General features: G+C 35.2%; 1 protein-coding gene across 1 annotated transcript; it reads left to right on the forward strand.

Moving 5' to 3' along the window:
• Window positions 1–962: 962 nt before the first annotated feature.
• Window positions 963–13,458, forward strand: si:ch211-188c16.1 (uncharacterized protein LOC562677 homolog). Its single transcript, XM_048164599.1, has 17 exons — window positions 963–1,122; window positions 1,391–2,264; window positions 2,403–2,573; window positions 3,262–3,682; window positions 3,858–3,973; window positions 4,053–4,078; window positions 5,133–5,173; window positions 5,305–5,349; window positions 6,388–6,520; window positions 6,717–6,876; window positions 7,113–7,236; window positions 8,868–8,902; window positions 10,499–10,562; window positions 10,683–10,717; window positions 10,819–10,882; window positions 12,671–12,750; window positions 12,913–13,458. Exons 1-16 carry the CDS (start codon window positions 1,114–1,116, stop codon window positions 12,741–12,743), a joined length of 2,391 nt encoding a protein of 796 aa, XP_048020556.1. The 5' UTR covers window positions 963–1,113; the 3' UTR covers window positions 12,744–12,750; window positions 12,913–13,458.
• Window positions 13,459–14,879: the final 1,421 nt, after the last annotated feature.

A 14,879-nucleotide genomic window follows, 5' to 3' on the forward strand; every position in this document is an offset into this window, starting at 1 on the left:
ACTTTGACATTCGATTCTCTGTTTCGATTCGTAAAGCTCCGAAGCAGGGTTTTGAAATCGGCCCATATGGGTATTGTTGAAAAGTAGTTATTTTTTATATTTTTTTTATATTTTTGGCGACAGTTCGTTAAAGACCCAAAGCTTGCTCTGCTACACACAAAGTGTGTACTTTTTCTTCACAAAACAGTGCTGTACTTTTAGGGTACGCAGCATTTGTTACGTTTTAACTGTTTGAAATGTTTCGAAATGTCAATGTTCGCAAATAAATAAATAAATAACAAATAAATTAATAAATTGATAAATGAATGATTATGTGAACCCGTAAACCAGAGTGTCTATATGAATTTTACCGGATCTCGGATCAGTTTTATAAATTCGTAGACATTTAATGACACATTTGTATAATAAAAAGGAATATTAATAGTTAAAAGCCTGACAAGCTCTCCTTTAAGCAAACAAAACAAGCCCTACAATTTAATAAAATAACACATATTAAAGACACTTAATATTTATGGGTATTAGATGATTTCTTAATTGCATTTAATATATTACACCTACAATGAAACATTTGCGATTGGTTTGTAAAATGTTTTTATGGTTTTTATGCATGTTTGGGCTGAATTTTCGCTGCATTTACACTGTTCTGACAAGCAGGGGTCAGCAGCGTGTGGCGTTTCGAACGCTTCGAAACAGTCAATCATTTTAGCTTCGTTTCTCCTATCACTAGGTATATATATATATATATATATATATATATATATATATATATATATATATATATATATATATATATATATATATATATATATATATATATATATATATATATATGTATGTAAAAACATATATGACATGAGGATTCTTTTTGCCAGCTACTGGCGCTTAACGTCTTTATTTTAAGCCAATCAGGTAGGACTACATGGCCACCCACACGCAACGTAATTAATATTCATGAACCAATCCTTCAACAGAGTAGGATTGGCAAATTCGTACGCGGTTTAATCAATCAATAAGAGCAATGCTCCACTGCCTAAACGCGTTGTGCGATTATTTTGAAGATATTATGTAATTCTTATGTAATCCGCGCTTGCCCAAGAAGGAGGTTAAACGACGATGGAACAGGTAAAGACATTGTTTGTGGTACATAACAAACAACTAATAATAAAAACGCCAAACAAATCCTATTTTGTCTAATAGATCGATGGGTTTAAATAGGACAAAGGGTACGCTAAGTTTTACCTCAAAAACGTGTATTTTGATGTTTATATTGAAATACATTATTTCATCTGAACAATGTGTTTGCCTACTTATTTTAATATATTGAAGCTTAAATGTTTGTGACAATTAACCGATTATATCTTTTACTGTTGACTTTTTATGTTGACTATAGGAAGCCTGCACCAATTTCAAATCCATACGAGCAAAGTTCCAGGACGAGCTCCAGGTGAGGTACAGACCTGTGGTTCCTGAGAAACCCAAACGCCTCCCAACAGCTGCCATAGGCCGCTCTGGTCTGATAACCATGAGCTCTTGTTCAGCTGTGGAAACCAAGACCCCTAGTCTACCCCGGGTCATTTTCAGAGAAGACCTGAAAATACCCTTAGGAAAACGCCCTGTATCATTCCCAAGCTTTCCTAACACCGCATCTGAAGTTAGCAGCTCTGTTGATGAGCACAACAGGCAGTCACTTAAAGTCCGGAATTCACCCCTCGTGTTGCCGTTTTCAAATGAACCAAGGCATGGTTCTACTGTAATTTCTTCAAAGGGATTCACGTCACCTCTTAAATGCGTCAAGAAACCAATCCCTACACCTTTCAGCTTGACCAAAGTTTCATTGTTTGGCAAAGAAATTGATAAAAATGGTCTGGGGCATTTAAAAAACAGCAGTACTCTTAATGTTCAGCTAGAAGAGTCCAACCTAAAGACTGCAAACACAGAAGCTGTAGAGGTCCACCAGACTATGCTGTCAAACCCTGGATTGCCATATTCCAGTCTAGAGTATTCTTCTACACCTTCACCGAATGAGTCATTGACAGATTCATCTTCTGGTAGTGTTAGCCAATTCTTTGACCAGCATGTCCTGAGCACGTTAGAGAAAGCCAAGAGGAAGCTTTCCCACAAGAACCTGTTGGTGTGTAGCAGACCAAAGAGCTTCTACTCTAGTAAAGCACTGGTGCTTCCCACAGCAAGTCCTCCATCTCCTACCGAATCTGAGAGTTGCCATCCAGAGGCTTCTCCATTGAAAATCAGTGGAACATCACACAGTAAGTTTCAAAAAACTGTAGAATTTGCAATATAATCTTACGTGATGCATGTATGAATTCACAATTTCACCTTGCATTATAAGGAATGTAAAGTTACTTTTAATGTTGTGAGGAATTTATCCTGTTATTTCTGTACAGGATTAATGGAGCTCAGTGGAGTCATGCAGCCTGAAAGGCTACGCAAACCTCTTCCTGATCTGATATCCCTCAGGCCAATGCCCTTAAAGCCACCTAGACCCCCACATGTGGATCTTGGCAAATATAAGACTGGAATTCACATCAGTGACACAAGTGAAACACTCACTGTTGGTTTGTAGAAGTTTATTCACCTACCTCACCTTTTTTTCCCTTTTTTTTATATATATATATATATATATATATATATATATATATATATATATATATATATATATATATATATATATATATATATATATATATATATATATATATTTTTGTGCATATAGCAATTATTAATTCTCTGCACTGATGGCAATTAAATGGTTAAAGTGTGAACCATGAGAGATAACATTAGGGGGTATTCATATTCATGAGATGACACAGTCTGAGTAAGAGGAATCACTCTGATATATATATATTTTTTTTTAAAGTTTTTTTTTTCTTGTGTTTTGAAGAAAAATACAGTAAAAGTAATATTGTGAAATTTTATTACAAAAGAACTGTTTTGTATGTGATTATATAGTAAAATGTAGTTTATTCCTGTGATGGCAAAGCTGAATTTTCGGCGTCATTACTCCGGTATATCATTACTCCATGTATATGGACCCCTACTAAAAATAGTTAATTAGCCTAACTGTAGGATGTTAACAGTTGACAAAATATTAATGCACAAACTGATATATAGTAGAATGTGCAGTCTCAAATCTGTGTTTAATGGCATTTTACAACAGCTTGAAATGCAGCTCATCCATTCATAATTGTATCAATTCATATCAAAGAACTGATTTCACACTTGTTCTTTGTTTTTGTTTTTCAGAATGTGTACCAGAGCCTGAGATTTTGGCCACTGGTAATGCATCACTTGAGGATGCAACTGTACCTCCCCCTGAATTTCCAGATTTTGACATATCTGCACCAGAAGCCACAGACCATAATGCCATAAATCTGGCAGCCCTGGAATTAGAGGCAACAGACTTTCCTGATTCCTTGCCTCCACCACCACTGCCAGATGAAGGCAATGGCCTGGATTTACAGGCTCTGTTGGTCACATGTTGTCCAAATAATATTGGTGCACAGAACATGCAGTCAGGAGATGTTCTCTGTCAGTCTTCAGATGAAGCGAGGAATGTAGGGATCTTGGCGTCTGCTACAGATTTGGCAACCTCTGACCTTAAAATGAATGGATCACACGCTGCCTTCAACTTGAACAGTGAACACCAACTTCCATCAGAACCAATGTAAAGTTTATTTTGTCTCATAACGTGGGATGTTTCTGAAATAGCATAGTTACTACAAGTGATAAATAGCATTACTTTAAGGTTTAAACTTGTATCTTTAATATTGTTGTGTAATTTTATTTATAATGCAATAGATCTTCAACAAATCAATATGTTCTGCTTTTTTCCCCCTCAGTTCTTCTCAACAAAGGCGTTTCCACAAAACCTTTGACAATGTTTATGAGGATGTGGAGACAGTTCCCAAATTTTCTTTTGCTCAAAGCTCATTTAAGTGTAAAGCAGCTCCCAAAAGTGAGTATGATGCTAGCACAGCTTCAGTTATAGAAAGTTCATGAGTGGTGGATAATGACTGATGTATTTTCTTCTTCAGATCCATATGCTGATAATGGCCATGTGGTGAGTGATGATTTTTTAAAAATTAAATTAATTATTAATTTACACTTTACGTGTTTTAATATATTATGTAAGAGGCCTTCATGATAGCATGTATGCAGGAAATTAATTTTGATAGGTGCTTGAAAAGAAGTGGAAGATACTTTAAAAGTTCCTTAAAGGTCCCGTTTTTCGTGGTTTTTTTGAAGCTTTTATTGTGTTTATAGTGTGCAATACAACATGTTCATGTTTCGCGTGTAAAAAAAACCACAGTATTTTTCACATAATTTACTTATCTGTATACCGCTGTTTCCACTGTCATAAAAACGGGCTGATGACTTCCTTGTTCTATGAAGTCCCTCCTTCAGAAATTCGTAACGAGTTCTGATTGTGCCAGCGGTTCCTGTGTTGTGATTCGACAGCAGCTTAGCGCACCTTGCCCGGAAAGTGCTGCACATAGTTTTACATGTGGATTATAATTTTCGGGAACCGAGTTAAACATAAATTGTAACCATTGATCTCTAAGTACAGCGTCCCTGGGAAGGCAAACAAAGGTGATTGGACTGCGGGATGAAAATATCAGCGTTTCGACGACATGGCGACAAACACACTCTACAAACGCAACTCTTGCTCTTCTCCGTGGGAGCGCAACAAGACCACGCCCCCTTTTTTGTGTATTCCTGTGGGTGGAGGTTAGTCAAAAAACTGTTTTAGTGACGTCATTAAAGAAGGAAGTAGAGGGATGTAGTCCAAACTGGCCATTCGATGTAGGCGACTTCTGTTAAATAAAATATCTCGCTTGGCATTGAACTTTGAGCTTTAAAATTTTACAGATTTTATTTATACTCTAACAACAACATTACACACTAACTAAAGTTTGAAACATGGGATCACGAAGAACGGGACCTTTAAATCTGGCGTTCAGAAAAGTGGGTACCCTGTTCGGGGAATCACTCTTTAGTCATGGATGAAAGTTTTATGTTCTTAATGTGTCTTTGCCAGCATGTGCAATACTAATAATCAGCCTTAACACTTAATGTATATTATAGTTGTATTGATCTCTTAATATGTTTTACAGAAAGAAGATTCATGGAGGAATATATGGCATGTCACTCAATGGTTTGTCAGCATTTATTTCACTCTGCTGTTGTCTAGAAACTGATGATAAATTTAATGTTTCCAGATGCTGTCCACAGTTTAAGAAAAGAGTAACCTTTTTTTTGTTTGGGTTTTCCCCTTACAATTTGAAGGTCTAATACAGCTGAAGATCAAAATGGCCATACTCATCATGAAAGGTATTTTGAAATCTGTTTGTTTTTTGTGACTGAACTCTAAGGTAAATTTACTGTACTGTAACTTCGGGAAATCTCATTATCATAATGTGGAGGAAAAAAATCTTCTAGTTCAATAAAAAGAATCTAATGACAGAGCAGTTCACATCCCATGTGAAGGTACAGAGAACCAGCGCCACTGGTTCCATATTTTCTCTATTCTTTTCTCCATTTACTGTTGCACTCTATTGTCATGAAAATACTACTTCTAGACAGCTTATAGTATGGTCATGTGCCCTTTTGGCCCAGTGATGCATTGCCATGGAAAAACTGTGGATTTGTTGGTCTTGAACACCAGTTTTTATGTCTTACGAACTTAAACATTTTAGTTTGGAAGGCATCATTAACTGTTTTCTGTGACACATTCTACATTGTTGCAAATTCTGCTGATTTGTCACAAAGACGGCATCTAGAAGTATTGCTGAATTTGCAAAAATAACTTGTGATAGTCTTGAAAGTATCAGTAAGAATGTGTTTAAAATGGCAATGCATGCAGTCAGCAATTGTTTGCCATCATTTTCCAACAAAAGTGTGTAAGAATTGCAGTTACTGTATAGCAATGTAAGGGGAAAAATATGTATTTTAAACATTTTGTACAGAAGAAAAGAATAAATGTTTTAGAAAATATTTAAAAAATCCTAAAATAATAAAACATTCTTTTGTGTTGGGGCCAGTGAAAATATTGTCAGGGCAAACAAAATATAATTTATAATTTTTAGTTTTAATTACCTGAAATTAACTGAATTTCAGTTGATTAATATAATAATATTTTCATATTATGATTTCTTATTTGGGGTATTCTTTTTTTTTTATTTTTTATTTTTTTTTACTTGGACATGGGATTTAACGCTTGCATATTTAACTTGTAACATGTTTTTTTGCAAAAAAACAAAGCCAGTCTTGTTATTTACCAATGGGGACTCGAAACAAAGATTGTTCCTCATAGAAACTGACTTGCTAAAAAAAAAAAAATTGAAAAAAATATAAATGTGATTCTTTCAGAAAGAAGCAGCCAAGCCCTGAACACCATGATGATAAAGAGTTGAAGAAGAAAGAGAAGCAGCGTCTGGAGAAGGAGAAGAAAGAGCAGAAAGAGAAGGATAAAAAGAGAAATGAGATGCACAAGAAATTTAAAGTGAATTCAGATACATAAACTTAGTGTTCCACATCAGTGTCAATGCAGATGCAGTTTCAAACTGACTGGCTTTTTTTAAAAAGCAGATAGCACAAGCACACTTTTCCCAATGCCATTTGCATTGATATCTAATGTAGTGACATACATTTAAGTGTAACTTTCCCAGGCAACCTGTTTATCCCATATTTATCAATAGATCACTGGACTGGAAGAGCCCATGTATCGCGCTAGAGTCCTGGCAGCCAGCAAACTCCGCAAATACGACCTGCCCGTCAAAAGTGGGGATCTCATCAGCATCATCCGAACGGTCAACTGCCCCAAGGGCAAATGGCTGGCCAGAGATGCCAACAACAAATGTGAGACATCCTTGAAAATCTTCTAATCATGGCTTATAGCAGAAACTGTATGCATGTTCTTTCCCCTCACCACTCATTAAGATGAATTAAAATTAAGTTGGCCTCTTGAAAGTCATCCCAGTGTTCTAGAAAATCTTTCATGAGTTCATGTAAAATCACTTTAGTTTCTGAGACAGCTTTACTTGTCTGACTGATGTAGGAAGGAGACTGTCATTATTCTGTTTTTGTGTTTACAGATGGCTACATATCCGTGATGAATGTGGAGTTGAACATTAAGGAGATGCTTGAGCTTGGAAAAAAGGCATCGCAGGCCGCTGGACGAGGCCAAACTGATGGAGATAACCTTAGTTTTAGCAGCAGGTAAAGGAAAAAATGAACTAACAATGGAAAACATATTCATATTGTGACAAACTCAATAACAGTCATTTCACATGCATTAAGTTAATTAACAAGTTAGACCATGGATTGGCAACTAGGATATGGACTAAACCACACAATACATATGGATTAGTTTTATGATATCTTTATGAACTTTTGAAAGCATCAAAGTTTCAATTGCATAGCTGTCTATGGAGGGACAGAAAGATCTCAGATTTCATCAAAAAGATCATTTGCATTCCGAAGATGAACTAAAGTCTTATGAGTTTGGAATGACATGAGGGTGAAAAATTAATGACAGAATGTTCATTTTTGGGTGAACTAACACTTTAATTATTAAACATGCTGGTTTGTAGCGCAAACAGTTTTACAGTTTACTGCACTCAGTCTCCTTCCTATTCTTATCGTTATTTCCTTATAGCGGCTAATAAATCAGAAGTCTCACATATTCACAGAAAATGCCTTAATTCCATGTTTTAAATTAAAGGTCCCGTTTTTCGTGTTTTTTTGAAGCTTTGATTGTATTTATAGTGTGCAATATAACGTGTTCATGTTTCGCGTGTAAAAAAACACAGTATTTTTCACATAATTTACTTATCTGTATACCGCTGTTTCCACTGTCATAAAAACGGGCTGATAACTTCCTTGTTCTATGAAGTCCCTCCTTCAGAAATACGTAACGAGTTCTGATTGTGCCAGCGGTTCCTGTGTTGTGATTCGACAGCAGTTTAGCGCATCTTGCCCGGAAAGGTCACGCCTCTTACCATAACGTGGAGATGCACGCGCTCAGTGTTATTGTAAACGTCTTTAATTTTACCCTATCAATTTGAGCCGGAATCAGACCCGGTGATTGGACTGCGGGATGAAAATAACAGCGTTTCGACGACATGGCGACAAACACACTCTACAAACGCAACTCTTGTGTATTCCTGTGGGCGGAGGTTAGTCAAAAAACTGTTTTAGTGACGTCATTAAAGAAGGAAGTAGAGGGATGTAGTCCAAACTGGCCGTTCGATGTAGGCGACTTCTGTTAAATAAAATATCTCGCTTGGCATTGAACTTTGAGCTTTAAAATTTTACAGATTTTATTTATACTCTAACAACAACATTACACACTAACTAAAGTTTGAAACATGGGATCACGAAGAACGGGACCTTTAAGGTGGATAAAGTAGTTTATTAGTGCTGCTGTTATGTACAGTGGTAACCATGGAAACCAGTTATGCTGTTCCATAAGCGTCACCTACTGTCAGAGTGTGAGGTTGCATTTTCATTCAGCCTGTCTGCTGACCCAAAAATAATGACTTTATTCAACAAATTCAACAATTTCACAAAGCATTATTTTTATTCAACAAAGCACTATTTCACATCTCACGATAAAAATGCAAAGCTGAGAGGTTAAAGATCAAGTAACATCCAGTATCAGACACTGCCAAATCAGACACTGCACTGCATTTGATAACTAATTTGAAACAATTTGGCCCCTATATCATATCATGAAAAGGGTTGCACAGCATATCATGCCAAAAAAAGTTGCCAACCCCTGAATCAGACTTTTATCTGCCACAATGACATGTAGATATAAATTATTTCAAAATGTTTTATCTTTGCAGGTCATCTCATCAGAATCCAGTGCTTACAAGTAGCTGTAAGTTTTCTCACTCTCTCTCTTTTTTTCTTTTTTTTTTTTTTTCTCTTTATACAGTCATGGCCAAATATATTGGCAGTCTAGCACTTTTTTTTTTAAAAATCCACAATTTTTAAATTTAAATTGTAGTATTTGAGCTCCACGTTTCTTCATTTTACTAATATTACAGAAACTAATATACCCATTTAAATCAGAAAATAAACAAATGACATTGACAAAATGATTGACACTCTTTGGACTCGTTGGATTCGGGGCATCATGCTGAGTCGAATGATATCCAGTTTTCCCATGTCGGCCATTTTCCCATGTCGGTATTTTATGAACGCATTAGCGTATCATTACGAAACTCGGTATGGGTCATCAGCACAATGCCCTGAAGGAGCCTGAGAAGTTTCGGACCAGCGCCACCTAGTGGAGAAATTCTTTTTTCGTATGCTTATAACTTTTGATCTGGTTGACTTATTTTCACGGGAGTCATGTCATTAGACTCCTGAATCCTTGCCGAGTCCAACGATTTTGGGACCCCCTCGAAAACGAGATGCTACATCTCAAGGGGTTTATCCTAAATAAATAAATTTCAATTTCAAAGATACCAAACATGCTAGGTTTCCAAAGAAAAAATAAATAAATAAAATAGGTGGGATTGTGCCTCTTGGTGATGCTATAATTGAGCAAAACATGAAACTGCCATTAACTACAATACAGTATTATGATATAAAATGCAATATTACTGTATATGAATGCATTGATGTACCATTACGAAACTCAGGATGTGCCATGCTCTGAAGGTACCATGCTCTGGACACCATGCTCTGAAGGTACACAATAGGTTTTGAGATGGTGCCTCTTTGTGGTCAAATGTTATAATGAAATTTTAAAAAATTCCGATAGCTTTATATAAATGTGGCCTATTATAATGAGGCTGGTCTTGTTAGATTCCTTGGGTCATGCTGAGAACACTGATGCTAATTTTGCCATAGTCAGCATAACTTAGTCTCCACCACTTTGATTTTCTTTAAAATCACACTTTTTCAATCTCCTTCTAGACCATTGGTCCAGTTTCCACCAAAATCAAATCATATCATCTTCAGACCATGCCGGCAAAAACATATGGATTTCATGTTGATAGACAAAACCATTTTCCTATACCGCAGCAACGAATTAGAGGCATGATGCCAAAATGACTGTTGAATTTGTATCTCTTCAATGCTTTGACATATTGAAACCAAACTTTGCCAGTTTCATTATTCATTCAGTATCATTTTTCAGCTCTTAATAGGTCTTTAATTGCTCACTGTTGCAGTTGGTCTGATGCTCACAGCCATGTTGGCTGGCTTCTTGTGCCGCTTTTGTGCTTGGCCCCGTAACTGCCATATTTTCGATTTTGTTTTTGTTCAGCTACACACAGAAGGCATACAAATGTGGAAATCAGTTTCTGTTCTGTTAAGTTTCTGGAAGAAATTGTGGATTATTTGACAAAAGTGCAAGGGTGCCAATATTTTGGGCCACCATTGTAGATGCCCTTTTGCATGTCAATAATAATAAAAAAAAGGTGTGTAAATTTTTTTTTTTTTTTTGTGTTGTGTTGGCTTCCAGTCACTGATGACAGTGAAGAATGGATGTATGAAGATGACACATTGTCGCTATCTACTGAAAATTTGTGAGCCTGAACCACATTTCATAAAATTACCTTTTACGAGTTCATCTGAACTTTACACAGATCTCTAGACTTGTATTTCTCTTTTTTTTTTTTTTTTTTTTTTTTTTTTCTTTTCTCCAGGAGTCAGACCAAAGCAGTCTCTATGCCCGAAATGTGTAAGTATGCATTTTTACTTTTTCTGCATTAATATTTATATACTATAATTTTATTGCTTTCATTTTCAATTAATTTGTACATTTCCCCTCTCTCTCCTCAGTTGATAGTAACTCTTCTGTTCATCAGACATTCAGTGACTGGAGTATTGAAGATGTCCATACACAGTGAGTTTGACAATACAAAGAAACACAACTGTGTCACTGTCCAGTCTGTCAACATGATTTTTTTTAAGACAATTTGAAGAAATATCCTGTAGTAGCCATGATAGGACCTTCTGAACAAGTTTTGTAGTGTTCATTAATGTAGAAAAGTAATCTTATGTCAGACATGAAGCTTGATTAAATCTCTCCGAAAGGTACTGTACAGTATTCTTTTATCAATTAATTTTAGGTTGCAAGTATCTTTGCAACTACATGTCAGCTGACTCTCAGAGTATTAGACTGTTAGGTTAACATGTCAACATGTAGTTGCAAAGTTACTTCTTGTCTGTATAATGTCTGTTGGGGAGCATCAAAATAAAGTGTTGGCAGATATTAAGCAGACAGTTTACTAACACTCTAATGGCACTCTAATGCTAGTTAACGTACAGTAGTTGCAAAGTTACTTATAGTTAGGAGAATGTCTAAAGTGGACTATCAAAATAGTGTTTTATTCTTATTTATAATTTTATAGCAAATTATGTAATGCATATTATATATCTTTCATTGATCATTTGTAAGTGATTATAGTATAACTATAGGATATAGGATAACTATTTCTTGTCCCATAGTTTCCTTGCTAGTAATGATAAACATGCATATATATGGGTCATTTTATGTGCAGAACTTTTTAAGCTCTGTAACTTAAAGTGGGAAAATGTGCAAATCCAAACAAAGCAAAACATCGTAACTGTAGAAAAATAGATTAGATATCTGTAAAGTTTCAGAATTTAGAAAACCAAGCAACATTTGATTACATCAGACAAAACCCCTCCTTGGGTAGTTATTGACATCAAGTCACATGACATTAAAAACCACCATCAAACATCATAAATAATAAAATGCATCATTCATAAGTAGTAGTAGGGAAGTACAATCACTTTAGCATTCACTCACAATAGTAACTGTATGTAGGAAAATATAAGAAATTAACTGAGATTCTAACAACTTTTTTTTTTTTTTTTTTTTTTTTTTTTGATTTACTACTACTACTACTACTACTAAAACCGTTAAATCCAGCAGGCCTTTTCTGCTGAATTAGCAAGACCACCCTGCAACTAAACCTGTTTGTACTTCTAACATATACTGACAATCACCACAATAACATTGATGGTAAAGAGAAAAACCACATGATGAATCAAAGTTCATTACAAGCATCTTTTGCACAAGCTGAAGGAAATACTGATAGGTAGAAGATGCACAAAATAATACAAAACACTGTATGGGTAACACATTTGATACTAAAATAATGTATTTAACAACATAAGATCCCTAATGTACATGACTGATAAGAAAAAAACAATTAATACAATTAAAAACCATCACATGTGAAGTCACAAATTGTGGTTTACTGTAAAATTACATTAAATGAATGGGTTAGATCTATTACAGTTTTTCCCTTTATATTGTAGGGAATGTACTGTTAACAAATTAACAAGTTTTTACTGCAAATGTATGTAATTTTTACAGTGTCTGTCTGCCACAATATGTTAAATGTGATTTGACTGATCAGAATATCTTGTAATTCAATTAAAAACTGATTGACAGCTCTGATATTTTATCATATACAGTAACATTCATACAGTTTTCATGCTCTTCAAGGCACTGCATGAGAAGCCCTGAGCTACAAAACCTCCCACTGTAGAATCTCTATTCTGTCTTGTGTTTGAATCTAAGTTTGACATCTTTTCAAGAAACTGAGACAGTCCAGCCTGTATTGTGTGTGTGATAATGTACCGTCTGTGTTTGTGACAGAGAGGCAGAAAACTTCCAGTTTGCAGACATTGATATTCTGCCTCCTCCAGCTCTTTACGCTGACTCTCTTTGAGAATGTGGTATGTTTTATTATATCATTTGATGTTTGCAAGATCAGTAGTATTTTCTTTTCAGCTACTGAAAGACATTGGAAACAGCAATACATTAATTTTTTTTCTGTAACATTTTAGAAATGCCTAAGTCTGTTTTTTATTTTTTTTTTATTTTCTCCTCTTCTACAGTGATGTTGATACCATACCTGTATACCAAGGTTCCATTACCAAGGAAATCGATACTTCTTTAGGAGGTGGTGTTTGAAAAATAACCATCTAGCACTGGGCTTTTGTCTCACCATTCGTCAGATCATAATTCTCAAGACTTGGACATCAAGGCTTGATTCTCAAATGCAAAGAGGAAAAAAAGGCTTCCAAGAGAACTTATTGTGGCAGTTTGAAGAAAATGAACTTTTGAAGTTTGAAACGTTATATATTTGCACTGTGAGCAACAAGGGGTAGATTGAGAGTGAATAACAGACAATGGCAGCTTAGGGGTTTTAATGAAATGAGGGTTTGGCACTCTGTCATATAATCTATTGTATGAATTGCAAAATTAAGAGTATGTCTTTAATTGTACATGTTGTCTATAAATACACCTTTATGTTGCTTTGTTTTGTGTATCTCATTGTGTGGGAACTTTGGAAGTTGGTGGTTTGATTACATGATTGTTTATTAATAAAACACAACTTGTAAATGTTGCCGTACAATAAATGGATCTGTATTCAGCAATGATTCTGACTATTTATTTCTATTGAATGATATTTGTATGAACCTCTGTGATAAAACTGCATTATGAAGTGTGATAATATTCTATCATGTCACAGATCATGTTACAGTTATTTGCTGTAATTTAAAGATCCACTATTAAATTTACAGGTAGTTGCTTATATTTTGGTATTACATCAGTTTTGTGTTTTTTAAAGGGAAATTGTATCTTTACAGAGTAATGTGTAATTTTACATAAAATTTTAATCAGGGCTGTCAACTTTTGAGTTCCATTTGGAGTTAGAATTAGGGAGGTGGTGTTGACAAATTTTACAATGATTCATTTCGGATATATACAGTGTGTGCAGAATTAATAGGCATGTTGATTTTCTGATCATATTTATTTTCCAGGCACATCTTACCAATTTCAAACCACATTGATCTTGATAACTACTATTAATTTTGTATTTAATCTTTTATAAGTGATACATAATTGTTCACGAAGGCTGGAAATGAAAAACGTCTTATATTCAGGTGTGCATAATTATTAGGCAGGTGTTTTTTTTTTTTTTTTTTTTTACAGGTAAAATGAGGCAAAAAAGAGATTTAACACTGAAAAGTCAAAAATTATTAAATGCCCATAAGAAGGATGCAATACTTGAAATTGCAGTTAAGGCATGACTATTGGACAGTGAAATGCTCAGTGGGTCAGCAAAAAAACAGGTGGAGAAGGAAAAAAATGAAGAATTAAGTGTGAGACTATCGGGAACCCTTTAGTCTCCAGCGCCACCATTTTCCAGAACTGCATCCCACCTGGAGTCTCCAGAAGTACAAGGTTTCAGGATCTCAGAGACTTAGGTTAGGTAAAGAATCCTAAAAAATGACAATCTGAAGTGTTGTAAATTAAATGGAGTTTAATATATACATAGGCTATGTATATATATATATATATATATAGACATAGGCTTTATAGACAGACAGATTGAGAGTGACTCTTGAAGGACCAGCATCACATCCTCTTGTACCACTGTTTGAAGAATTTATCTTCCAGAATCTGGCAGTAAACTTTGGGAGTTCATTTTTAGTCCATCTCCTACCCGGAAGTCCGTTTTGCAGAGATGGACTAAAAATTAACTAAATGAGTAAATTATCAGGAAATTTTAATTCTGAAGTAAAATAATCCTTTAAAGCAGCCCTGGACATACAGTAACATGATCGTCTGCATCAGAGGATGAGTCAAAAAAACAAATAGGTTGTGCTTTGTGGTGAGTGGGTCAGCTAACATTTTTAACGATTTCCACAGTTTCTCAAACACCCGGCCCATTTACAAATATAGCCTGACTTGCATTATTTTGTGAGCAAAAGAGATTTGGGAATGAACTGATATCTCTCTCAGGCAGCAATGGTAAATGTTGATTAACTCCAATGGTAGGCTAGGTTAAGCTTAT

Source organism: Megalobrama amblycephala, linkage group LG17 (genome assembly GCF_018812025.1).
Source record: "Megalobrama amblycephala isolate DHTTF-2021 linkage group LG17, ASM1881202v1, whole genome shotgun sequence".
In the NCBI taxonomy this organism is placed as follows: Eukaryota; Metazoa; Chordata; class Actinopteri; order Cypriniformes; family Xenocyprididae; genus Megalobrama; species Megalobrama amblycephala.